This window comes from Podarcis filfolensis, assembly GCF_964270895.1.
Source record: "Podarcis filfolensis genome assembly, chromosome: 18".
Classification (NCBI taxonomy): domain Eukaryota; kingdom Metazoa; phylum Chordata; class Lepidosauria; order Squamata; family Lacertidae; genus Podarcis; species Podarcis filfolensis.
Window position 1 is genome coordinate 2,406,118 of NC_139622.1, and position 27,661 is coordinate 2,433,778.

The following is a 27,661-nucleotide window of genomic DNA, read 5'->3' on the forward strand; positions in this document are numbered from 1 at the left end:
TCCATTCAATTTCCTTTTGTTTCTTCTCCTCCCTCTTTTTTAACTCCCTCCACCCTTCCTGGCTACCCTCCCCCTCATCCTATAATTGGGCCCAGCTGGCTGCAGCAGAAAATCAATGCTCAGAAGGAGCAAGGGTGTCCGCCGCAGCCACGGAGATGATTAATTTCACCGGTTGCAAAGTCCACAGAGCGGTGCTTTTCATTGCTGCAAAAAATTCCCTTCTGTGACCAGTTAAGGCAGCCTTCTCTGGCCCTCTGTCCTCCAGGCAGTGTGGGGAAGGCCTTTTCTTGGGAGGGTGAAAGCCAGCGTCCCTCCAGATTGAGGGGGATGGAGTGAGGATTAAATCTGCAAATTAAAATTTAAACCTCCTGTCCCACCTGGGTGGGAGAAATGAGAGAGTAGAATAATAGCACTGTTGAGCTGGAAAGGGACCCTGAGGATCATCTAGTCCAACCCTCTGCAATGCAGAAATATGCAGCTGTCCCATACAGGGACTGAACCTGCAACCTTGGCATTATCAACATCATGCTCTAACCAAATGAGCGAGACAGGCTATGAAGCCCTTTTAGCACAGTAAAAACACTTGTGTGCTTTTGTAGCTTGCTGGAAGCAAGGACTTAGACAATTGTGCCTTTCCCCCCCTCTATCTGTGGACTGCTCACCTTCCCTTCTCTGTCCCGGTTGCTAAGAATGCACCACATGTTTTAGTAATGAAAAGCAAAGAAGCTTTACTTACATTTCAATGCAGGCAGCAAATACATCAAAGTACCATGCAGGTGAAATTATCTTTTTGTTACAAAATACAAAATTGTTTTCTTTTTCTTTTCTTTTTTATATATAAATTTTATTTATTTCCATTTAATAATATACGTTCACATCATTACAACCCACTTTACATACCTGGCTCTTTACAGCCTATCGACTTCCTTCCCTCCCGCCTCATGGCTTTCAAAATTAACCTTTATATCATTGCATTTGTACATTTTCCAATTCTAATTACACTCATTACAAAATTGTAAGCAATTAACATCACTAGCACGGTTGTAATGAGAAATTTTCTACTTTTATATATTTATTTAAATGTTGAGTTCTTTTGTAATTTCCAAATTAGTTTTCAAAAGGGAGTCCAAAAACCTATTGATTTTAGCTGACTTGTTCCAAGTATGACTTAGCTGGAGCCAGCAAGGTATAATTGTTAGAGCATTGGACCAAGAACTGGGAGACCAGGGTTCAAGTCCCCACTGTCCCATGAAGCTTGGGGTTAGTGTGACCTGCCTCTCCCAGCCCAACCTACCTCTCCGGGCTGCTGTAGGGACTAGATGAGGACCAAGAGCTGGGAGAGAGCAGGGTTTGAATCCCCACTCAGCCACGAAGCCTGCTGGGTGACCTTGGGGACCAGTCGCTGCCTCTCGCAGCCTCACCTTCCTTGCAGGTTTATTATTGGGAGTGGGAGAGAGAACGACGCATGCCGCCTTGCACTCCTCAGAGAAAAAGGCAGCACAAGAATGCCACAAAACAAACCCATCTTTTCCTTGCAGGCTCCCAAGACAATGCAAAGGTGATCCACATCAACAAAGTCCACCACCAGCCTCTCCGGGTTGGCCTGGCAGAGCCCGTTGCCCTGCCCTGCCTCTTCCTCCTGCAGCTGCCCGCCTCCCTGGGGCCCAACGTGCCTCCTGACCCCCCTCGGATCAAGTGGAGCAAGGTCCAGTCGGCCTCGGGGCAGCCGGAGGATGTCCCCATCCTGGTGGCCAAGGACAACGTGGTGAAGGTTTCCAAAGGCTACGAGGGGAGGGTCTCTCTGCCTGGGTACCCCGCCTGGCGCCACAATGCCACCCTGCTGCTCTCAGCCGCCCGAGCCAGCGACGCCGGGCTCTACCGTTGTGAGGTGGTGGCAGGGATCCACGACGAGCAGGACCTGGTGCCCCTGGAAGTCACAGGTGAGAAGCATCTGCAATAGTAGTACATTCTTAAACATAATAATACTTGTATTGAAAGAATTTCAATGATAAGGAAATAAAGTGATGCAAAGGGGGGGGGAGTGAGGGGGGAGAACAAATATAAGAAAAAGAGAGAAACAAGAATGCAAGGTAATATACTCCCATAGATTTTGATATAAATTGATATGGTGTTATTATCCTAATATCTATGTTAGATGTTAATACCCTACTACATTCTGTAAAAACTTATTACAAATGTTGTCATATTTGTCCGAACAAAGTCTACGTCTGTAAGCAGTCCATTCATAAGTTGCAAGTGTTGTCATATTGTCGGTCCATTGATTAAGTGGTATCATATCTTTATTTTTCCAATTCATCAGTTTCAGTCTCTTGGCCACCATTAGGGCGCATAGAATCCATTTCCATTGTCCCATTGTTAATTTCCATACAACAGGTATATCATTCAAATGAATATTCTCTGCTGAAAGATTTAACTTTTCCCAGTAGCAGCGGATTCTTAAGAGGGAGTTTTTGTCCTGGTCTTGCTTGTTTGAAACGAGGCGGGTCTCTTCAGCGAACAGGGCCTTTTCAGTAGTGGCACCTCCACAGTTCCTCAAGGGGTCTGATGTCATGGACTGGTTGGATGGAAGGAACCAGCTGGGGAACCCCCAAGGGAAGAAGGCTCAGAGCCCAGGGAGGGGTGGTGGGACAGTGATGAGCGGTCAGAGGGAGAAGAAGGAGAAGCCTGGGGGGAGGAGGAGGTGCCAGGAACTGAAGAGGTAACAGGACTTAGTGAGTGGGGTGAATCTGTGGCAGAGGGAAGTCCAGAATCAGAGGCAGAAACTGAAGCAGGAGAGGAGGGAGGCCAGGAGGCAGAGGGGAAGTCTGGCTGGTAGAGAGTCACAGCTGTCTCCCCCTCCTGCTGCAAAAAGCTCCCCTCCCCGCTGGCCTCCCAGAACCAGGAGAGGCATGAAAAGGGTGGAGGAGAGATTGGCTGCATGACGGCCCAGTCTCCGATTGCTTGGGGAAAACCCTGGAGAGGAGGGGACTTAGACAGCTGTGGGGAGGCAGGGACTGTCAATCTCAGCAACTGCTTCATGGGAGAAGACCTACTGGGGATGAGCGCCTGTGCTGATTAGGCCTGATGCTCAGCCAAGTCTGTGCAGATCGTGTTTTTGCTAACAAAGAGTTAACTCCAGCTTGAACAGTGAGATTTACTGCTGGCTCTTGCTCTGCCTGCCTGCTAAAGGGTATTGAAACCAGCTCTTAGAAGGAAGTGAAAAATATAAAGCGAGCAATGCCACGAAGGTCCTCAGGATAGGTGCCTAGGAATTTTACACCCTCTTGTGCCCATTTCCTTGCCCGCCCAGGTGTGGTTTTCCACTACCGAGCTGCCAGCAACCGCTACGCGCTGACCTTCCCAGAGGCCCAGAAGGCATGCGAGGAGAACTCGGCCGTCATCGCTTCCCCTGACCACCTCCAAGTGGCCTTCGAGGATGGCTATGACAACTGTGACGCAGGGTGGCTCTCTGACCGCACCGTCAGGTACATGGAGAAAGCATCTGCCACCGTTCTCTGAAGGCATCTGCAATCCTGATTTCCTGTCTCAATTCTGCCACCGGTTAATACGTCAATTTGTCCCCCAATTTGGGACAGCTTTAAAGGGGGGAAGGAATATAAAAATTCCTAGGCTGTCAGTAGCTACCTGTAGGTGGCTTCTTACACTTTGGAGCTTGATGGCTCTTGATATCACGCAGGCACCTTTTTGCTTAAAACATTTTTGGTTAGGCAAGTCTGCCCAGATATCTCGACCGCTGATGTGCTTTAGTTTTTTGAGGGTTTAGTTTTTTTCTGATTGCGTCATTCTTTTTGTAAACCGCTTTGAGGTTGTTATTTTTTAACAGAAAAAAACCCCAAGCGGTAGATCCATTTAATACCGTATTTTTCACTCTATAAGACGCAGCAGAGCATAAGACGCACCCAGTTTTTGGAGGAGGAAAACAAGAAAAAAAAAATTTGAATCTCAGAAGGCAGAGCAGCAAGAGGGATCGCTGCGCAGTGAAAGCAGGGTGCAGCCTGCATTCGCTCCATAAGGCGCACACACATTTCCCCTTACTTTTTAGGAGGGAAAAAGTGAGTCTTATAGAGCAAAAAATACAGTAAATAGGTCCATTAAATAAATGGATTAATAAATTAAAAAATAATAATAAACAAGGCAGCTACATCCCCTCCAGCATCAGAGGCAGTCTATCTTTGAATCCCTGTTCCTGGAAATGGCAAGAGGGGAGTTTTTCCTCTGTTCTCAGATCCTGCTTATGGGGTTCCCATTGGGACCCCTGGCTGGCCCCTGGGAGAGCAGCAAGCTGGACAAGGTGGCCCTCTGATCCAGCAGATGCTCTTCTCATTTTCTTACAGCAGTCTAATAAAGTGAGAAACAGTCTAATAAATATGCAACCTTTCCAGACCCTCCAAGGGTGCCTATATTCCATGGACAGTTCTGGATTTAAGGAAGCTGTTTTGGTTTCTGATTTGATCCCGGAATGTCCCGCTTTTTCTTACGACGTCCCTATTTTCATCCAAGAAATGTTGGAGGGTCTGGAGTTATGCAACCCCCAAGCCAAGGCGATAAGTAAATCACAACCTTTAGAAGACATCTGAAGGCAAACCTTTTACAGTCCTACCTCAGGTCCAGACGCTTCAGGTTGTGTTTTTTGGGGTTGCAGGCCGCCAAAACCTGGAAGTACCGGAACGGGTTACTTCCGGGTTTCAGCGGTCGCACATGTGCAGAAGCACTAAATGGTGCTTTTTGCATGTGCAGAAGTGCCAAATCGCAACCCGCGTGTGTGCAGACGTGGGTTGCGAACTCTGCAGGTTGTGAACGTGCATCCCACACGGATCACGTTCGCAACCCGAGCGTCCACTGTATAGGGAATTTGTTTAACATTTAATGTTTTATTATGTTTTTATATATGTTGGAAGCCTCCAACATATTATGCCACCCATCTGACTGGGTTGCCCCAGCGTCTCTGAGCAGCTCCCCACAAAAAAAAGGAGCAGTAAAACCTCAATACAACATCACACATTAAAAACTTCCCCGAACAGGAAAATAGGATGTCCCTATTTTCATTGGAGAAACATTGGAGAGTCTGCCTTTCCTTCGTAGCTTCCAAGAGGGGGGCTGGGAGAAACAAATAGGGACCCTTTGCTGAGTAATTGTGATACGTGCTGATACCAAGGTGGGCTCCCTGTCCTGCCTCCCACCCCCATTCCCCTCTCCCCCTCCTCCCCCTGGGTTGCCTCCCTGCTCTGTTCTTCCGCCCTCCCTTCAAAGGCATTCCAGCTGCTGGACCTCCATCCAACCAGCTCTTTTCCTTTGGCAAAGGATTCTGGGAGAATCCTGGCTTGCAGTGCTCCCTCTCCGTCTTCCCTCCCATCCAACGTTCCCCTGCTCCTTCCTGGCACAGGTACCCCATCACCCTCTCGAGGCCTGGCTGCTACGGGGATCGCAACACCCTCCCGGGAGTCCGGAGCTATGGGGAGCGGGACGCCGGGGAGGCCTATGATGTCTACTGCTACTCGAAGGAGCTTCGGGGTGAGTACGGCCCATGCAAACGGGGCAGGGGGCGAAATATACGCAGCCAGCACTTTTGGAAACAGAACCACAGCCCTCCTTTGAAATCCGGACCTCTCTGAATTTTGCAGTGAAGTTTCTTGGACAAGCAATGGGTGCAGAGCATTGTTGCCAAGCGAGTTCTCCCCGGAGCAAGCCCCATTGAAGTTAATGGACCTCTAAGATAGCCATGCCCATTATGCCTGAAAAGGATGAGGCCTAGAATCTTACTTTGGGTTGCTCCCAGCTAATCCTGCTCAGAGCAGTCGTGCTCATTGTTTCCAGTGGGTTGACATCTTATTCATTTACCATTATTTCTTTTGTGCATTTATAACATACCTTTTCTCCTACCAGCTCAAAGCAGCATATGTAGTTCTCTCGCCACAACAACAACCCAGTCAGGTAGGCCAGGCTGAGAGGCAGTGGCAGGCCCAAGGTCACCCATTGAGCTTCAGGTGCTGAGTGGAGATTTCAACCTTGGCTTCTCCGTTACTAGTCTGACACTCTAACCACTAGACCACCGCTGCCTCTTCAGTGCTAACTTCCGGCATCATGCGAGAGAAATAAATTTATGGGTCCAGATTTCTCCTTCAAGAAGAAATGTGTGTGTGAGAGAGAAAGAAAGAGAGAGCCAAAGCATTAGACCATGGTGCTGATAACGCCAAGGTTGCAGGTTCAATCCCTGTATGGGACAGCTGCATATTCCTGCATTGCAGGGGGTTGGACTGGATGATCCTCAGGGTCCCTTCCAACTCTACAGTTCTGTGTTTATGCCAAATAACCTTCCTAAAGGGAAGCAGGCTATTCCTGGGATAGCTCAGTTGATAGATCATGTGACTCTTAAAATCAGGGTCATGGGTTCAAGCCCCACATTGGGCAAAAGATTCTTGCATAACAATAATAATTCAAAAACAAGCATGCATGGACCTGATGGCCCCCTTTGGGTCTGATCCAGCAGGTTTCTCTTACATCCTCATCACAAGCAAGTATAGCAATGGGAAGTAGCACCCCACAACTCCAGTCCACCGCCCCAGTGATTGCAATGCAAACCCCAGACTTATCTGCAGATTCCACCTTCTGATTCACAGACCCTCCCAGTGTCCCTGTTTTCCAGGGACAGCCCCGGATTTACAGAAGCTGTCCCTGTTTCTTATTTGATCCCAGAATGTCATGCTTTTCCTTAGGGCGTCCCTATTTTCAGTGGAGAAATGTTGGAGGGTCTGGATTCACCACTACCCCTTAATCCAGCATTTGCCAAGAGGCCGTAACCTGCAGCTCCCTTTATCAAACACCAAAGCCCAGTTTTGCTCTGTTTTGGGACATTTTCTGCCTTGTGGATGTCAAGAAGAAAGGTTCCCAGACAGCCAAGCGGTGTTTCTGAAAACAGCCCGAGAAGATTTTAATCCTCAGTCTGTTTAGAAATAAAACATACACGCAAACCCGAGGGAGCGCTGATGGATCGTTGCCTGGGGTTGATCCTCAGTCACGATGAGCAGAAACGGCCCATTTCAACAGCCCCAGACAGCTTTGCTAATGAAATGAAAGGCACCATCAAAAAACCATCGCAGGCTTCTCCCGAGATCCCGGAGGGGGAATCGCAAGCAGGCATCGCTTTGATAAATCGGCCACGCTCGAGTTCCTCTTTGTCTCCGCTGGAGAAAGGGAACAATCGAACAAAAGGGTAACTTATCCTGTCTTGGCTTTGTTCCTTAAGTAATGATGGTTGTTTAAGAAACACAGGAACCTCAGAGTCTGGCAGAAGCCTCTCTGAAGCTCAGTCAAGGCCGAGGGTGAAGGCGGGGGTCGCCCTGGACCCCCACCCTGGGCAACTTTGCTGCCAGCCAAAATGATCAAGGGGATGGAGTGACTCTGGAAAGGCTGCAGTGTTTGGGGCTTTTAAGTTCCAAGAAAAAGCGAACGAGAGAGACAGGAGAGAAGTTTGCAAAATGATGAGTGAGAGAGAGTAGATGGAGAGGAGCTTCTCTTCCCTCCCTCGTGGCCTGAAGAACTCGTGGGAATCCAATGAAGAGATACTGTGAGATTCTGGATAGATGGAAAGAATGGACTTCTTCACGCAACACAGAGTTAAACTCTGGAACTCCCTGCCACAAGAAGCAGTCATGGCCACCAACCTCTTTTAAAGAGGATTAGACCTATTCAGGGAGGAGAAAGCTGTCTCCATTAGCTGTGATTCCTGCATTGCTTCCCCACAGACCCTGACAGCTGTAGGCATAGCTGTCAAGTGTCCCTTATTTGAAGGGACAGTCCCTTATTCTAGCGCCATGTCCCGCTGCTGTCCCTTATTGATGGATGTCCCTTAAATGATGTCCCTTAAATTTCAAAGGAAGCAGCTCCTCTCCCTCCCTCCCTGCCGGCCAGGGAGGAGGGAGGCTCCAACTGTGTTGCTTGGCTGTGTTGCTCACCCAATAAGAAGTCTAAGAACGACTGGGGGGTGGAGCTTGCATGCCTTGTGTGTGGCTAGTTAATGCAAGCTGAGGGGGTTTTTGAATGCTGGACGCCATTTTGTTGCACGTGCTCCTGCAAACTTTGCAGTGCAAAGCCAGGCCGGGGAGCCATCTTAAGTTGAGGCTGCATAGGCCTTGTGGTGCATGTGATTCAGATTCTATTCAGTTGAACCTCTGGTTACAAAGTTGGTTGGACAGTGTTCTCGAAGCTACCAGCATGAGTTTGACCAGACTGCAGGAGGACAGGAAGACTGGAGTGCCTGGAACAGGTGAGGCTGCAGGTCCCTTATTTTGGCTGCTGGTCCCTTATTTTCAAGGCTGCTGGTCCCTTATTTTCAAATCTGTAAGTTGACAGCTATGGCTGTAGGTTATGTGAAAGCTAGAGCAATTAATCCACCAACAAATTTGGGATATGGAACTGCAATGCCACATGAGCAAGGTGAATAAACACCCAGCAATAAAAGATAATGGGAGAGGATTTACCCCAGCAAATCATTTGTCAAAATTACAAATACCCAAATACAGACGGTCATTTACCCTCGCTAGATTCAACGTGCTGCCATCTGCCTTATTGCAGGGCAGATTCGAGGGTAAACCATACGTGGAACAAGTCTGCCCCTGCGGCTTGATGGAGGTAGAAACTGTCATGACTCCCACAAGAAACTGTCTCTCACGTCTTGTTATGCTGCCGTTTCTACGGGGATATACGCTCGGTATTTATCACTCCTGTTACACAAAAATCTCCAAATGGGTCTGAACTTCAGTGTCTAAAACTCCTGATAGAGTGACAAGGATCTAGAGATCACGCTCAGGGTGGCCAAATTCTGTGCGTCTGCCATAAAGCTTAGGGAACAAGCTGTGCTACCAAAATGATTAAGGTTTTAAATGACAATTTTAGGTTGTATTTTAGTGATCAAGATTTAATATATATTTTTAACTGCCGCTATATCTGTATTGTCTCTGTTATACCCAATTGCAATTCAATATATTCCTGTTGTGTTTTATGATTTTCCTGATACTGTAAGTGAGCCAGAACTGGTCTGTGCCCGTAATAATAAAATTCATTCATTCCTGCATTGCAGAGGGATGGGCTAAATGATGCTTGTTGTCCCTTCCAACTCTACAAGTCTGTGATTCTATGATTCCCAAAGGAGACCAGAGCAGCAAACCTGCCAGTAACAACTCAGTTTTAGCATGGTGCTGGTAACACCAGGGTCATGGGTTTGATCTCCACATTGGACAGCTTCATGTTCCTACATTGCTGGGAGCTGGACTCGATGATGCTCAGGGTCTTTTCCAACTCTATGATATAAGTGCATCAACTCAGATCGTTTAGTGTGGCAGCACCCGCACTCGTTGCCCATTGATACAGGTGCCTTCCCTGTATTCTTTTGGGCGCCTGCTAAAAGCATTCTTGTTTGGACAAGTCTGCCCAGATGCTTTAGAAAATTGATGTGGACTTTAACCTGTCTGGGAATTTCAACGTTTTGTATGTTTATTCTTCTTCTTCCTCATCATCGTATTTCAAACTGATTTTTACTGAAGTTTTCACAACACACTCAAGTAATACCTACGACAAATAGAATCGAAAAGACAAGAAAGAGAAGGAAGAGAGAAAGAGAACAAGAACAGAAAGGAAAAAAGAGGAGGGGAGACGAGAGAGATAAGAAACACCAAAGACAAAAAGGGGCTGGTTCTGTTTTCCTCCTGCTACTTTACATTAGAAAAAGGACTCGGTTCAACTTCTCCAATTTCTGTTAAACCACATTTCTTTTTAGTCAAAGTGTTGCTGCATCATTCACTTCTTCTCCCAACAAAAAGTCCAAGAGGGAACCTCAAATTGTTGTTGTTAATAATAATTAGCTTTACCTCCACTAATTCCCATCGTAATTCCTCTGCATTGCATAATAATAGTATGTTTCCCTGATAACTTTATTGCTTCAAGTTTCTGCAAACTGCTTTGAGTGGTTTGTTTGAGGGGATTTGGGGGAGCAGCCAAGTGGTGTGCATACGAATAGCAATGCAATTTAAACTTTTTTTCATTCCCTGCTTTCAGGAAAGGTGTTCTATGCCTCCAGCCCCGGACGGCTGACATTTCAGATGGCTCAGAAGCACTGCCTGAGCCGAGGGGCTCGGCTGGCGACTGCAGGGCAGCTGTACCTCGCTTGGAGAGAAGGGCTGGACCAGTGCGACCCAGGATGGCTGGCTGACGGAAGCGTCCGCTACCCTATCCGGATCCCGCGGAAGAAGTGCGGTGGGGACGAACCTGGCGTCCGGACAGTCTACCAGTTCTCAAACCGGACAGGCTTCCCAGATCCAGCTTCCAAGTTTGATGCCTACTGCTACAAAGGTTGGATTGATTGGTTGAGTTTAAGTTTTATGGTGCTTTTCCTGCAGCAAGCTGTGACCAAAGCAGCTTGTGGCAAACACTGAGAAAAATCAAAACACAGAGCAGTGGAAATGCAAATACTGTATGTAAAATACAGCACAGAGGATTTGCTCTTTGTTGAACAACTCTGTCGTCATTTCGGCATTGTTTCATTTCCCTCCTTCCAATGAAATGATGTTGCTTGAAGGATATTCCGGGCAGATGAAAGCTGGCCCTTGTCCACACACTCCTCACTCCCACAAGTGTCTGGGCTGAACGATGGGGGTGGAGATGTTCCTTCAAGTACACAGGGCTTTAAAGGTCAGCACCAACACTCTGAATTGTGCCCAGAAACGTACTGGGAGCCAATGTAGGTCTTTCAAGACCGGTGTTATGTGGTCCCAGCAGCCACTCTTAGTCACCAGTCTGACTGCTGCTTTCTGGATTAGCTGCCGTTTCCAAGTTACCTTCCAAGGTAGCCCCAGGTAGAGCGCATTGCAGTAGTCCAAGCAGGAGATAACCAGGGCACTCACGACTCTGGAAAAACAGGAAGCAGGTATGCAGGGTCTCAGATGGAGCTGATAGACAGCTGCCTTGGACACAGAATTGACATGCGCCTCTATGGACAGCTGTGAGTCAAAAATGACTCCCAGGCTGCGCACCTGCTCCTTTAGAGGCACAGTTACCCCATTCAGGAACAAGGAGTCCCCCACACCTGCCCACCCGCTGTCCCCCAGAAACAGAACTTCTGTCTTGCTGGGATTCAGCCTCAATCTGTTGACTGCCATCCATCCTTCAACCGCCTCCAGACACTCACACAGGACCTGCACTGCCTTCACTGGTTCTGATTTAAAGGAGAGGTAGAGCTGGGTATCATTCGCATATCAGTGAACCCCCAGGCCAAAATGCTCCCAGCGGAGTAATTTTATGAAAACCCTTTTGCTAGACAGGGGATGGAAGAAGGCAGAGACTTCCCGTACTTATGGGACCGCCCCTCCTGGTCTGCCCACAGAGGACCTTAAGGTCCATGAATAACCATAGTTTAGAGGTCCCGGGCCCTAAGGAAGTCAGATTATCCTCCACCAGGGCCAGGGCCTTCTCAGTGATGGCTCCGACCTGGTGGAATGCTCTGTCCCAGGAGACCAGGGCCCTGCAGGATTTCACTTCCTTCCGCAGGGCCTGTAAGACAGAACTATTCTGCCTGGCTTTCAATTTGAACCTGGCCTGATTTTTTGTTCCCCTTCCTTCCCTCCCCTTCCCCCTCCCCTTTTTGTGAAGATTACCCACTCTGGGATCCCACAGCTGGTTCTCTCCTGGTCTCCTCGTTGGCCCAAATAGGACTAATTTAGCCAGCTAGCCCTGGTGATAATCTAATGTTTATTGGATGGATTTCCCCCATAAATTGATTTTTGATTTTATTGTTATTTATGTTTTATACCGTATTTTATGCTGTTTTTTGTAGCATCAATTGAGTGTTTTAAATTTGTTGTTAGCCGCCCTGAGCCTGGTTTCCTGAACTGGGAAGGGCAGGGTATAAATAATTTATTATTTATTTATTTATTCCCACGCTCAAATCCTGCGTGCTGCAATGGAGTTGCCGGGCCCCTCCCGCAGCCCACCGTCTCTCCGCTCCCTGCAGCCCCTCCTCTCTGAGGTGACACAATTTAAGGTGCAATCATTCCAGACGCACTTGGAACTGGGAAGTGGTCAGGGGACGGTGGGATGCAATTTTCTTCTCGTCGGCCCAAGCGACTGCGGAAGATGCCTTTGGCGATGCCGGCTGATTTATGAGCACACCCTTGGCATGAGGCAGAGCATAAAATGGCATTTCCAAACTCCCTTCCTTTTAATAAAACAAAGTGCCTGTACTTGTATAGCAGCAGTATCATGGGGGGGGGGGGAGCCAGCCGGGGCTGGAGGGGGGGGCAGGAGTGTGTGAGCATCGTAAATCCAGGTCTTTCCTATTCTCCACCTCTCTCCTTGCCTGTTCTCACAGCTAATTAACAGGTGGTATAGAATCAGAATCGTAGAGTTGAAAGGGACCCCCAAGGGTCATCTAGTCCAACCCTCTGCAACGCAAGAATCAGTTTGGAGAGGGAGAATTCTGCATGGCATGGAGAAAGTGGAGAACTTTTCTCCCTCTCTCCTACCACTCAAACTCATGGGCATCCAGTGAAGCTGAATGTTGAAAGTTTCAGGGCAGATAAAAGGAAAGGTTTATTCACACAGCACAGAGTTAGCCTGTGGAACTCCTTCCCACTGGAGGCAGCAATGGCCACCAATTTGGATGCCTTTAAAAGAGGACTGGAGAAGCAGAGGGCTATCGATGGCTACCAGCCACAGCGGCTCGGCTCTGCCTCCACAACTGGAGGCCGGAATGCTTCTGAATACGAGTTTCTGGAACTGCAGGAAGGGAGAGTCCTGCTCTTGTGGTCAGATCTTGCTTGCTGGTTCCCCACAGCATCTGGTTGGCCGCTGAGAGAAGAGGCCGCTGGACTAGATGGGCCAATGGCCTGGTCCAACAGGCTTTCCTTAACGTTCTTCTGTTCTCACACGAAACCTCCACGTTCAGGAACAATCTACCTCTGTTACCGGAGGGTTCTGAGGTGGCTGTCGCCTCCATCCCCACTTGTGGGCTTCCCATTGGAGCATCTGATGGGCCACTGGTCTTGGGGCCTGACCCAGGACGGCAATTCTTATGTACTAAATGCCTCAGAGGGCAGGAGATTATGGCTAGGAAGATGAAACATTTTAAGGCTCTGGGAAAGTTCTTAGACCAAGATAAAGTTTGCAAACCGGGACACCACTTCCGGTTTTGCAGAGTTCGTAAACCGAATAGCTCGTAAGCTGAATGTTCTTCAACCGAGGTACCACTGTATTTGTCTGCTGAGTTCATTAATCACATCTTACATTTAGCCGCTGCCTGGGGGTGGGGGTGGCACTGCACCTGGACCCGCAACAAAAAAACAAACTTTGTGATGAGTTCCCCCACCTTTTGTCTAGGAAAAAAAAGCACGGCTTAAAGGTCAGCCTGAAACCCAAGCGGTCTAATACCTCCCTTCTTCTCCTTCTAGCTTGGCAGCCGCCCACAAAACCAGGCCCAGCCACATTGGGCATCGACCACGGCCAGGTGTCTCGGGAGCCCATGGATCAGGACTCTGAGGGGAGCCAGGATCCAGGCATCGAGAACGTCTTGGTGGAGCACGACTCCCACTTGCCGCTGCTGAATGAGCTTTTCCCCAAGGAGAACGACGACGCCGTCATGTCAGGAGACTCGAAAGAGCTCTCAAAGGATCCCTATGCTCCCTCGCAGAAGGCCGCCGTCCCGTTCCTGGAGGAAGACGAGCAACTCCAGCTGGTGACGGCTTTCCCGGCTGGGTCTGTGGATCCGTGGGAGGAGAGGGCGGCACCAGCCCCAAAGGCAACCCCCTTGGATTTGGAAGGTCCTGCATCTACAAGACCATTCACCGTCTCCATCCCGGGTGGGGCGGACGGTGGACATCCATTGGATACAGCTGACCAAACTCCGGTTGATGAGATGAAGGAGCATGGTGAGATGACCGTTGGCAAAGAGTCGGCCAAAGCCGGTCAAACCATCACCAAGTCCCCTCCTTCGGAAGACTCTGATGATGGCTTACCACCTGAGGATGTTGCCCATCCAACCTCTCCAACTTGGCTGCATGGAACCGCAGAAGGGAGCAGCTCACTCAGCCCCCAGCCCCCGTTCCGGACCCACAGCCCCAAGGGGCGTCCGACCTCAGCCCTCCCCCCGGTGTCTCACGGAGGCCACCCCTTTGGCACTGAGGCTCCTCCGGCTCCTGCTGGCCTCCCCGAATCCACCCGAAAGAGCATTTACTCTGGGCTAAACGGCCGCTACTTCCAGAGACGGCGAGAGGAAGAAGGAGACAGTGGTGGCAGCCAGCCGAGCATCAACGGGGGAGACGGCACCGCGGTACCCACGACGCTCTCTGTCCTGGCACTGGCGGTGCGCACGATGGCAGACAACTCCATCGAGGCCACCGCGAGGGAGGCACCGAGCCCTGCCTCTGCTCTACGGGGCGGGGTAATCTACGCCTTCTCCAACGAAGTGGAAGGGAATGGTAAGCGAATCTCCAGATTTGTTTTCATTTCAGTCAAACCCAGAGCTTGTGCTCTGAAGGTGCAATGAGTCACATTCGAGGTGACGTGTGCATGGTTCATCCTTGCCACCTCACAACAGCCCTGTGAGGAAGCTGCCCAGGGTGGCTGGGGCAACCCAGTCAGATGGGTGGGGTACAAATCATCATCACGTACCCACTTACCTACGGGACCACCTCTCCTGGTATGCCCCGCGGAGGACCTTAAGGTCCACAAATGACAACACCTTGGAGGTCCCAAGTTGCAAGGTGGTTAGATTGGTCTCAACTAGGGCCAGGGCCTTTTCAGCAGTGGCTCCGACTTGGTGGAACCCTCTGGCACAAGAGACTAGGGCCCTGCGGGACTTGACATCTCTTTGGTTTGGCTCAGTCTGACCCTTATGTTTCCCTCCTCTTATGGTTTTGATCAATGGGCTACTTTTAAAATGAGGCTGCATTTTAAATTGCATTTTAACCTGTATTTTAAATTGGGTTTTTTCCCCTATTATGTTTTTACTGTAATTTTACTGGTGTTAGCCGCCCTGAGCCCGGCTCTGGCGGGGGGGGGGGGAGGTATAAATAAAAATTATTATTATTATTATTATTATTATTATTATTATTATTATCCTCTCTCTGTTGCTCTCTTGGCCTGATCTACCCCAGGGGTAAACCTATGCCGCCTTGACCCCCAGGGCAGGAAGAACCTGTGATAATGCCAATGGATGCCTAAAATCTGTCATCCCCTTTCCCTGTAGCCCCTTTCTCCTGCAAAAGTGGCACCTGCAGGAGGGCAAAGGGCTCTTGTGCTGGGTCCTGGGGGATTTCCCACTGGAGCATTTGGTGGCTGCTATGATAACAGGATGCTGGGCTAGATGAAGAATAAGAATAAGAAGAGTTTGGATTTGATATCCCACTTTATCACTACCCAAAGGAGTCTCAAAGCGGCTAACATTCTCCTTTCCCTTCCTCCCCCACAACAAACACTCTGTGAGGTGAGTGGGGGTGAGAGACTTCAGAGAAGTGTGACTGGCCCAAGGTCACCCAGCAGCTGCAGGTGGAGGAGTGGGGAAGCGAACCCGGTTCACCAGATTATGAGTCCACCGCTCTTAACCACTACACCACACCACAGATGAGCCCCCTTTGGCCTGATCCGACGGCTGCAGGGCTCTTCTTAGTTTCTTACGATTCCTAAATGGAGCCTCCATGGGCAGAGCTGGTCTACCGCAGAGCAGTGGAGAACAAGAATGGGTGAAGACTATTTGCTCTCACTTCCTATTTGTGGGCCTCCCTTTGGGGCAACTGGTCAGCCACCATGAGGACAGGATGCTAGACGCTGGAAGGCCGCCTGTCATGGACGCTTTAGCTGAGATTCCTGCATGGATACGATACAATACGATAATCTTTATTGTCATTGTCCCATACAGGACAACGAAATTGAAAGAATCTACACCAGACATTCAAAAACCAACAAGCCTGCTATCCCAGCTATCCCAGCCTGGTTAGCCCCCCAAAAACTCTGGTACCCCGTAATTAAATACAATATACTCCCACAGAGACTACCTTACACTGCGTTTAAAACCAAAATCGCATTTGGATAGAAACTGTTTCTCAGGTGGCTAGTCCTAGTCTTTATAACCCTGGACCTTCTTCCAGAAGGCAGAAGCTGAAAGAGATCATTTCTGGGGTGACCCTCAGGGTCCCTTCCAGCTCAACAATTCGATGATTCTACAGCTGGGTGGGCTACTGGCCTTATCCTGCCACTGTGGGACTCTTCTGACATCCTTAAACGAAACATTTGTGGCACTGCGCTAATTTATAGTAATTCAGGAAGACTGCTCATAATACGTCCACCTGATGAATCCCCCATGTTCAATTTCGCAGGGCTGAAATGTTATTAGCTTCTGTGGAGGCATCCCATAATAGTCAAGACTCCCCTTCATCCGCTTTGCCCTCTGCCTACCCTTTATCACCCCAGAAGCTCCCAGTGCTGAGCCTGTCATTTCCTCCTCCCCCTCTCTCTCCCCCTCCCCAAAAAGACCTGCCATCACCTTCAAAACGCCCGCAACCCACAGGCACAAAGTGGGCATTCTATGCCAATTAGAGCATGTTTGCATCTTGATGGGATGCACTTATGCATAATTTCCGCTCAGAAAAAAAGCCTTAAAGCCAATTAAGGAGGAAGCGTATGTATGTGTGTGTGGTCTCTGCAGGCGGAGTTATTTTGCAAATATGCATAATTTTGACACTCAGGGTTATGTGGAGAATTTGCCAGATTGTCCCAGGCGATGGCACTCAAATTAAGAGAAAGTAGCCAGGCGGCGAGAAGTCAGGGTGGGAAGTCAAGATGTGTGGAAAATGGTCTAGGTGAGAAGGGCGAAATTCTCTAGGATCAGAAAGGGAAAGAGAGAAATCAAGCAGGGAGCATTCAGGAAAGCCTCACACCTTGCAATGATTCTAGATTCACATATGTAGGTGGTCTGACGCAGTCGAAATAAATGTTAAAATAAAAAATTGTTCAGTAGCACCTTAGAGACCAGTGAGGTTGTCTGTCTCCAAACATAGCTCCCACCCTGAGCCAGGAGGTTTTACAGCCCTTCCAAGTCAGGGGTATGAAAGATTCCCTGGATTCAAGTCCTTTGCTGGGCAAGCTGCACGCAGGAGGGAATATTGCTCCAGCTGCCTGTGTGATTGTTTCAGAACTGATTATTGTTATTGGTGGCTTGAAAAAGGGGTGAGACACATCTGCAAAGGAGACTTATCTAGTGCAGCATCCTGTCCAGCCAGATATCCCAAATGGGAAGCCCCCCCCCCAAGCAGGACCCAGCACAAGAGTCTCTCCCACCCCTTCAGTTTCAGCAACTGGGACTTCGGAAACATTTCTGCCTGCAGCTGTGGAGACAGAGTCTAGCCACCAGGCCCTCTCCTCCAGGAATTGTTTTAACCCTCTTTTAAAGCTGTCCAGGACGGTGGCCATACTGTGGAAGGAGGTTCCATAGGGCTTATCTCCCACCATTCAGCAGAAGCGTTTCCACTCCAGAGGCTGCTGCTCTCTCTTTCTCCGAAACCTTCTGAGGGCCAGGTGGTTGATGGAGGAGCCAGAGGCAAAAGAAGCAGGCTTGGCAACTGGGGGCTCATTTTTACCTTTGTGAAGTCAGCCGCTTTTGCTGGGGGACTAGATGAACCTCAGGGGACTTGCCAACTCTAGGATTATTTGATTCCAGCCGTGCAACAATCAGACTTTTTTTTTTTTTTTGGTAACTATTTCAGCCACACACACACACAATTCTCTGTTCACAAGCAAAAGGCATCATCAGAGTTTGAGGACACTTACTCAGTGAGGCAGAAGCTGTCAGGGCAGCTGCACCCTCCCCCCAATTTCTCTGATGAAAAGAGGGACATTCTATTCCATGGGTAGGCAAACTAAGGCCCGGGGGCCGGATGCAGCCCAATCGCCTTCTTAATCTGGCCCATGGACGTCCGAGAATCAGCGTGTTTTACATGAGTAGAATGTGTCCTTTTATTATTTTATCTCTAGGTTATTTGTGGGGCATAGGAATTTGTTCGTATATTTTTTTCAAAATTTGGTCTGGCCCTCCACAAGGTCTGAGGAACAGTGGACCGGCCCCCTGCTGAAAAAGGTTGCTGATCCCTGTTCTATTCCATAATAATAATAATAAAAATTATTAATACCCCACCCACTGACTGGGCTGCCCCAGCTACTCTGGGCAACCCAGAAAATAGGGGCACTTGGAGGGGGGCGGTCTGAGGCTGCAAAGCAAGGCCGGCAGGGCGTGTGAGCCCAAAAGAGAGAATTGGAGGGCCACGTTGGACCCCTGGGTCTGAGGGCTCCATCACCTGCACCTGTGGCGCATAGGAACAACAAAAAAAAAAAAACCGCTCTAAGGATGCTATCTCTTAATCCCCGCCCCCTGGAGCAGAAGAGGACCTCAGCAGCCAGGAGCAGCCTGCTAATGAGGAGGCAGTTGCCACAGCAACCACTCCAGAACGCTCCCTTGCATCAATCGTGGCGGGAGCCTTTTGTGACTGTACCACCGACAAACGGGTGGCTGGCGTGTGGCAGGGGGAAGCAGAGAAGGTCAAAAAGGAAGAGGCCATATTCAGTGGGGAAAACTTGGTGTGTTCTATTTATTCTCCTTTTTTAAATTACGCATATGACTTAAGAATTTATTTATTTATTCAATTTATATACCAGCCTTTATCCAAAGATCCCATGGTGCTGTGAAACATTAAGGACATAATATAATAATAATAATAATAATAATAATAATAATAATAATAATAATAATAGACATAATAACTGCTTTTGCTGACATCCATTTTTTGAGAGACAATGGAGGGTGCCTCCAGGGCCACTGATGGGGTCCAAACATTCAGCCTCATTCAATGTCCACGGTTTCTAGTCTTATGAGAGATGGAGGAAAACTTTCTTCTTTTTTATAATTTTTTAATTAAATCTTCCAAATTATTACATACCTGCAATCACATATATCGTGGTTTTTTGCTGCTCATTTTCTTCTTGACATCCCATCCCTCCTTCCCTAGTTTTTTTATTCCCCCTTAACAGCTGCATTAGAACACACCTGCATTTCTTTTCTAAGCCCCCCAAATCCATTCTCTATTTTTCCATTGCTCATATCCCAAATCCTGCCTATGATTTCATATAAGGAAGATAATTTGATAGGTAGTCCACCAATGGCCTTCATTCATCCTTTTGTCCTCTTATTTTAGCAGTCAGTTTCACCATTTCTGCACAGTCCACCAGTTTTATAAATCATTCTTCCTTAGTTGGAATCTCTTTGCCTTTCCATTTCTGTGCATATAAAGTTCTAGCTGCATTTGTCGCATACATAAAAAGGTTGGTCAGCTTTTTGGGAACCTCTGTTCTATTATCCCCAATAAAAAGGCTTTGGGTTTTTCAGGAATGGTCAATTTAAATATCTTTTTCAATTCATTGTATATCATTTCCCAGAAACCCTTAGCTTTCTTCCTTCAATGCATAATTTTGTAAACTTCTATCCCCTGTCTTTGCTCGCAGGGGTAGTACCACCTGAGCATCGAGGCCACCCAGAAATGACCTTCTCCCCTGCCTCGGACTTCCTGGAGGACCCCAGTGCTGAAAAGACCACCCAGGGACACGAGGAAGCCTCTGTGCCAGAGAGCCAGGAACGGCCAACTCACGATGAGCACCCTGGTGCATCCTCGCCAGCCACACCCGATGGGCCATTGCACCACCTGGAGGCAGTTGCCATGACAACAGACGATGCTCTGGAAGGCTCTCTCATGGGTACCAGCATCCGGGGAGACTACCCTCAAGGGATCACTCAGCCTGGGGAGAACGAGGAGATCTTCTCTGGAAACGGCGATGTCACGCCAACGACTCCTCTGAAGAATGAGTCCCGGGCTGATGAGGCGAGTGGAGAGTCTGATTACGACTTCCGAGAAAGCCATGCCAGGGCTGTGAGTTTTGCGGAGGAGCTCCCTGGCTTGGAGGAAGCTCAGCAGCACTTGCCCAGGGTGGTTCCAGAACGAGCAGAGAGACAGGAAGGCACAGCAGGAGAAGACCCCGTCTTGCAAGAAACCACCCAGCATTCGGAGGTGGCACTGGCTGAGCTGAGAGGAGAAGAAGCCGTCACCCTCTCGGCAGAGGACATCCCTTCCCCAATGGCCGCCAATGACTACCCGCTAGTGGCACGGCTGATTTCTGGGGAGGCTGATGCGTGGGTGGCAGTGGGTGGCGAGGAAGCCGCCACAATGGAAATCAAAGGGAGGGTGAGCTCAGGGCTGGTGGACAGACCTGCCGTCACGGAGGTCCTCAATCTATCCAAAGCGGAAGACCGCTGGGAGGTCATAACTCCGAGCATGAGTGGTCACTTTGATGACGACGTGGCAGGCCGATCCCCAGTCCCAGAAGCCGTCAGCTTGGTAGGGAGTAGCTCTGGCCCCCAGCAAGGCAAAGGCACCACTGGAACTCCCAGCCACAGTACAACCCGTGATTTGATCCCTCCTGGGTTCCTTCTGAAAGGATCAGAAGATGACGAGAACTTGACATCTCCGGGAACGCCTGAGTCTCCCTCGCCTCCCTGGAGCACATCAGAACCTGCGCGCCACAATTTCGGCACCTCTGAGCTGCCTGTTTATCCCAGCGATGGCGTGATAACTGGGAAAGAGAGCGAGAGCTACCTCCCCACTGCCCCGGGGCAGATCCTTTCGATGGAGTCCGACGGGGGGAGTGGAGAGGAGAAAGGAGGCGACGTGTCTGCAGCCAAGGAGGTGGAGGGCCTGGCGTGGATCGGGGAGGTCAATGCCACCGTGCTTGGTGAGTTTCTTGCTACCCAGAAAACATTTGGGCAGGTGAGGGAGGTGCTGGGGCTTTTGAACGCTGGTAAGCCTGGGACACGGGTGGCGCTGTGGTCTAAACCACAGAGCTTAGGACTTGCAGATCAGAAGGTCAGCAGTTTGAATCCCCGCGACGGGGTGAGCTCCCGTTGCTCAGTCCCTGCTCCTGCCAACCTAGCAGTTCAGAAGCACGTCAAAGTGCAAGTAGACAAATAGGTACGGCTCCAGCGGGAAGGTAAGCGGCGTTTCTGTGCGCTGCTCTGCTTCGTCAGAAGTGGCTTAGTCATGCTGGCCACATGACCCAGAAGATGTACTCCGGCTCCCTTGGCCTGTAAAGCGAGATGAGCACCGCAACCCCAGAGTCGGTCATGAATGGACCTAACAGTCAGGGGTCCCTTAAGCCTGGCAAACATCATAGAATCATAATGATGGGAGGAGCCACGAGGGTCATCTAGTCCTACCCCCTGCAAAACCCCTAAGCAGTTCACATAAAAGACAGTAATGTGCAGTAGTGGTTAGACCTGGGAGAGACCAGGGTTCAAGTCCCTGCACAGCCAAGAAGCCCACTGAGTGACCCTGAGAGCCAGTTGCTGCTGCTCTGCCAAACCTACCTCACAGGGCTGCTGTGAGGATGAGATGGAGTGGGGGGGAGAACATACCCTCCAACATTTCTCCAGTGAAAATAGGGACATTCTATTCTATAATAATGAGGGACGCGGGTGGCGCTGTGGGTAAAACCTCAGCTCCTAGGACTTGCCGATCGCATGGTCGGCGGTTCGAATCCCCACGGCGGGGTGCGCTCCCGTCGTTCGGTCCCAGCGCCTGCCAACCTAGCAGTTCGAAAGCACCCCCGGGTGCAAGTAGATAAATAGGGACCGCTTACCAGCGGGAAGGTAAACGGCGTTCCGTGTGCTGTGCTGGCTCGCCAGATGCAGCTTGTCACGCTGGCCACGTGACCCGGAAGTGTCTGCGGACAGCGCTGGCTCCCAGCCTATAGAGTGAGATGAGCGCACAACCCTAGAGTCTGGCAAGACTGGCCCGAACGGGCAGGGGTACCTTTACCTTTACCTATTCTATAATAATAATCGCAATAATTTTATTATTTATACCCTGTCCATCTGACTGGGTTGCCCCAGCCTCTCTGGGCAGCTTCCACCATATATAAAAACATAATAAAACATTAAACATTTAAAAACTTCCCTATCCAGGGCTGCCTTCAGATGTCTCCTAAACGTTGTCTAGTTACTTACCTCCTTGGCTCGGGGGTCACATAACTCCAGACCCTCCAACATTTCTCCGATGAAACTAGGGACGTCCTAAGGAAAAGCGGGACCTTTTCAAATCCAAAACAGGGATGGCTTCTGTAAGTCCAGGACTGTCCCTGGAAAGTAGGGGCACTTGGAGGGTCTGTATGGGCTGTCAGGAACAACCTTTGATTTCTTTATTTCCTCCCTTCCTGCCACCCCAAGCTCTCCACACACCCCTTAGGGAAGCTTCCAATCCAATATTCATCACCCGCCTTCGCTCATCAGAATAGTCGGCGTGGAAGAGTCCTGGCGGCAAAGGCTTTGCTGCACAGCCTTTGAAGTCTTTCACGAAGGAATGGGGAAAGCAAATAGACTTTTGGAGGGGTGGGGGAAGAACACAGAGGCAGGAATTTAAAAACCAACCGAGTTAATATTAAACAGTGCTCCCAGGGCTACAAATGGACGTGGAAAAATAATATCTCCAGCGAAAATAATATCCTCAGCACACTGGCGCACCCAGACACACAGACAAAGTTCAGTAACAGCAAAGGAGAATTATTAATGTGAGAACATGAGGAGAGCCTTCCTGGACTGCAGACCCTCCAAGTGCCCCTCTCTCCCAGGGACAGTCCCAGATTTACAGAAGGTGTCCTGCTTTCTGATTCTGGAGTGGCCTCTTTTTCCTTAAAGGCAAAGAGACCCCAGACCATTAGGTCCAGTCGTGGCCGACTCTGGGGTTGCGGCGCTCATCTCGCTTTACTGGCCGAGGGAGTCGGCGTACAGCTTCCGGGTCATGTGGCCAGCAGGACTAAGCCGCTTCTGGAGAACCAGAGCAGTGCACGGAAACGCAGTTTACCTTCCCGTCAGAGTGGTACCTATTTATCTATTTGCACTTTGATGTGCTTTCGAACTGCTAGGTTGGCAGGAGCAGGGACGGAGCAGCAGGAGCTCACCCCGTCGCAGGGATTCAAACCGCCCACCTTCTGATCGGCAAGTCCTAGGCTCTGTGGTTTAACCCACAGCGCCACCCGCGTCCCTTAGGACATCCTTATTGTCATCAGAAAAATGTTGGAAGGCATGGAATACAATTTCCCCGATTGTCATCGGAAAAGTGTTGGAAAGTATGGATCAGGCCAGTGGCATCCTGTCCTCACAGTGCGCAGTCCCCACAGGAAGTCCCCAAGCAGGACCTGAGCACGAGAGCACACAGCCTGTGATTCAGAACAATGAGGGCTGGAATCTTGATTTATTTTTGAAGGAAATGGCTGTAGCTGAGTGGCAGAGCCCACGCTGCATTCATCACATGAGAAGAGAAGAATGAGCTAGATGAGGCCAGTGGCTCATTTAGTCCAGCTTCCTGTTCTCTCAGTGACTGACCAGATGCCTGTGGGAAACTCATAGAATCATAGAGTTGGAAGAGACCACAAGGGCCATCGAGTCCAACCCCCTGCCAAGCAGGAAACACCATCAGAGCACTCCTGACATATGGTTGTCAAGCCTCTGCTTAAAGACCTCCAAAGAAGGAGACTCCACCACACTCCTTGGCAGCAAATTCCACTGTCGAACAGCTCTTACTGTCAGGAAGTTCTTCCTAATGTTTAGGTGGAATCTTCTTTCTTGTAGTTTGGATCCATTGCTCCATGTCCGCTTCTCTGGAGCAGCAGAAAACAACCTTTCTCCCTCCTCTATGTGACATCCTTTTATATATTTGAACATGGCTATCATATCTCACCCCTTAACCTCCTCTTCTCCAGGCTAACTCGCAATCAGGATCTGAGCACAGGAGTCCTCTCTCCTCCTACAGTTTCCAGAAACAGGGATAAAGAAGCATTGCTGGTTGGGTTGCCCCAGCCACTCTGGGCGGCTTCCAGCATATGCAAAAGCATAATAAAACCTTCCCAATACAGGGCTGCCTTCTGAGGTCTTCTAAAAGTCAGAAAGTTGCTTATTTCCTTGACATCTGACGAGAGGGCATTCCATAGGGAGGGCGCCACCACCGAGAAGGCCCTCTGCCTGGTTCCCGTTAGCTTCACTTCTTGCAATGAGGGAACCACCAGAAGGCCCTCGGAGCTGGACCTTGGCTGAGCGATGGTGGTGGAGATGCTCCTTCAGGTCTACAGGGCCGAGGCTGTTGAAGGCTTTCAAGTTCAGCAGCACCAACACTTTGGATTGTGCCGGGAAACATCCTGGGAGCCTGGAGGGAATGTGGTGCTCAGGCATGAAAAGGTCCCCCCTCACCCCCACTGCGGGCTGCCTGAGAATCGATAGGCTGACTCTACTGAAGGCCTCTTCTTCAGAGAAGAGTGCGGCTCCTGCGCCAATGGCTTTTTAATGGTTATTTCTTGTGCTGGAATGTGCAGAGAGGGAGCCTGGTCCTCTCCAGCTGTTTAAGTGCCACTCGGAAGATGAAAGGTGCTTTCAACACGCAGCCTTCGCTTCAGAGAGGTGATCACGACGCCTGTGATTCCTGCCAACTGCTCAAACACCCACACGGGTCCTTCTCTCTAGCTTTGTTGAAAAAGAGGATTGCTGACCTGTTTCCCCGGAGACCGTTTGAAAGAGGGGCCTCGCTAATTGCAGGAGGGAGGGGATACCCGTCTTTGACCCCCCCCCCGAATATGTTTCCAGCACAAGGGGAGATGCAGGGGACTCTCAGTCAGCTTCCAAGACCCCTGATTTATTGGCTGAGTCCCACGATTTGCTCCACGATTCGAGCCAAGCGACGAGTGTGGAAATCGTTAAATGGGGATTAAACGGGTGCAAGCTGCCTCGTTAGAACGGGTCATTATGACCGGCTGATTTACAGACCTAAGAAGAGTCTGCTAGATCAGGCCATTGGCATACCCTCCAACATGCCTCCAATGGAAAAAAAGGATGTTAATAATAATAATAATAATAATAATAATAATAATAATAATAATAATAATGGGACGCGGGTGGCTCTGTGGGTTAAAGCACAGAGCCTAGGACTTGCCGATCAGAAGGTGGGCGGGTTCGAATCCCCGTGATGACGGGGTGAGCTCCCGTTGCTCGGTCCCTGCTTCTGCCAACCTGGCAGTTCGAAAGCACGTCAAAGTGCAAGTAGATAAATAGGTACCGCTCTGGCGGGAAGGTAAACGGCGTTTCCGTGCAGCGGCGTAGCGTGGGTTGTCAGCACCCGGGGCAAGGCAAGTAATTTGCGCCCCCTAACCCGGGGCAAGGCAAGTAATTTGCGCCTCCTAACCCGGGGCAAGGCAAGTAATTTGCGCCCCCTAACCCCTAACCTGCCGCCGCTGCCAGCTTCTTCTTGCTGCTGCCTGGGCTGGTCTGGTGTGGTTCTCTCCCGTGCTCAGTGCTGCGCTGGGCGGCCGCTGCACTGTCCCCCAGATAGTCCCTCGCTCTGTCTCCGCACCGCACGCCTGGCACCCACCCCCTCCACAGTGGGCGGCGACCCGGCGGCTCGGATCGGATTCGCACAGCCAGCACTGCAGTGAGAGAGAGTGAGTGAGCCAGGTAGGGGCAGAGAGCTGCGAGTGCGAGCGCCCCCCCCCCAGATGTTGCGCCCGGTGCGGCCGGCCCCCCCCCTGCACCCCCCACGCTACGCCACTGTTTCCGTGCGCTGCTCTGGTTTGCCAGAAGCGGCTTAGTCATGCTGGTCACATGACCCGGAAGCTGTACGCCGGCTCCCTCGGCCAGTAAAGCGAGATGAGCGCCGCAACCCCAGAGTCGGCCACAACGGGACCTAATGGTCAGGGGTCCCTTTACCCTTTACCTTAATAATAATAATAATAATAATATGCCCTGCCTGTGGGGCTGGGTTGCCCCAGCCACTCTGCGCAGCTTCCAATATATATAAAAACATTAAAAAGCAAACATTAAAAACTTCCCTATCCAGGGCTGCTTTCAGATGTCTTCTAAAGGTTGTTTAGTTAACTCATCTCCTTGGTTTGGAGGTCACATAACTCCATACCTTCCAACCCTTCTCAGATGGAAATAGGGACGTCCCTGGAAAACAGGGACCCTGGGAGGGTCTGCCTTGGTATGATCCTGCTGGGAAATTCCAGTCTCCTTAAGCTTTGCTTGACAAGACAATGCCTGATGAATCCTGGGCTCTGTATGCGGAATCTCAGTGTTCAGAGTAATAATATGCAGCTTTTTCTCCTGGCCCCTGCTTGGCGATTAGCAGAAGCAGAGTGGATTATGCAAAGTGAGATTATGCAGAGATGTTTCTCCTTTTGCATCCTGATTTTACAGAGGCGCAGAATTTGGGATTGTCTGATCTTACTGCTTTCCTCCCTGTCTCTTCCTCCTCCTCCTCCCCCCTTGCAGCTGAAACTGACCCCTGCGACAACGACCCCTGTTTGCATGGGGGCACCTGCCAGTCCAGCGGAAACCTCTCCACCTGCAGCTGCCCCCGGGGGTTCACGGGAGAGAACTGCGAAATAGGTGAAGGGGCGCTAGGGGAGGGAGGATCGAGAATCCTAGAAGAGTTGGAAGGGACCAGGAGGGTCGTCTGGTCCAGCCCCCTGAAATGCATGAATCTTTTGCCCAGTTCGAGACTCAAACCCAAAATCTGCTCACATTTAGCCACTGTGGTTTTTTGTGTATGTTTGTGTGTGTGATTGTCACCTCCCTCTAATAGCAAACTCGGGTGCTGCGGGCTGACAGCTTTCTAACCGCTGGAGGAAAGACCCATCTCTCTCAAAAGATGGATAAAAGAGGGCTTTTCAGCAGGGGTAGTGGGTACAAATGAAATCATGGAATTGCAGTTAGAAGCCGGGCCAGATTTAGGTTTGATGAGGCCCTCAGCTCCTGAAGGTAATGGGGCCCTTTATATGTCCAGCTTGTTAAGTTGTGGGCGAACATATCAGACGACACAGCGATTCTTCCAAAGCAGCTCTTTATTTGTAAGCTGGAACAGAACTGAACTGAAGAGCTCAGTCAGCCTGCTTATGTAGAGCTCCAGAACAATGTAACTGTTGCCATTTTCTAAAACTATCCAATCACTGAACGTCACTTTCGATCCTTCATTTGCATAACTATCTACAGTATCCCCCTGCTGGCCCAGGGTGAGAACTTCAGTACATAACACAGCTGTCCTTTGTTAACAACAAATTGTCACTGTTTTTTGTGGCAATTGTGAGCCAGTGTGGTGTAGTGGTTAAGAGCGGTAGTCTCGTAATCTGGGGAACGGGTTCGTGTCTCCGCTCCTCCACATACAGCTGCTGGGTGACCTTGGGCTACTCACACTTCTCTGAAGTCTCTCAGCCCCACTCAACTCACAGAGTGTTTCTTGTGGGGGAGGAAGGGAAAGGAGATTGTTGGCCGCTTTGAGACTCCTTAAAGGGAGTGAAAGGCGGGATATCAAATCCAAACTCTTCTTCTTCTTCTCTTCTTTGTGTTGAATATATGCTATGTGGTAATTTATGGACCACATAGGTATCTAAAGCCATTTGCACATAACAGATAGGAGCCTACACAACACAAAACACTGTTGCTGTATGTAGGTTTTATTTTATTTGTTTTTTATCTTATATTTTGGAAATATACATCCAGGTTTTTTTCCTTTAAATTTTTTGG

The 27,661-nt window shown here is 49.8% G+C and overlaps 1 protein-coding gene across 2 annotated transcripts in view; it reads left to right on the forward strand.

The window, feature by feature from the left end:
• NCAN (neurocan) overlaps positions 1–27,661 on the forward strand; it is a 61,630-nt gene that overhangs the window by 23,649 nt on the left and 10,320 nt on the right. For both annotated transcript variants that reach the window (XM_083594365.1, XM_083594364.1), the window contains 7 exons: positions 1,539–1,940; positions 3,311–3,485; positions 5,405–5,532; positions 10,072–10,365; positions 13,458–14,483; positions 19,555–20,835; positions 26,411–26,527. In XM_083594365.1, coding sequence (XP_083450491.1) covers positions 1,539–1,940; positions 3,311–3,485; positions 5,405–5,532; positions 10,072–10,365; positions 13,458–14,483; positions 19,555–20,835; positions 26,411–26,527 — 3,423 coding nt within the window. The remainder of the gene's footprint in view (positions 1–1,538; positions 1,941–3,310; positions 3,486–5,404; positions 5,533–10,071; positions 10,366–13,457; positions 14,484–19,554; positions 20,836–26,410; positions 26,528–27,661) is intronic.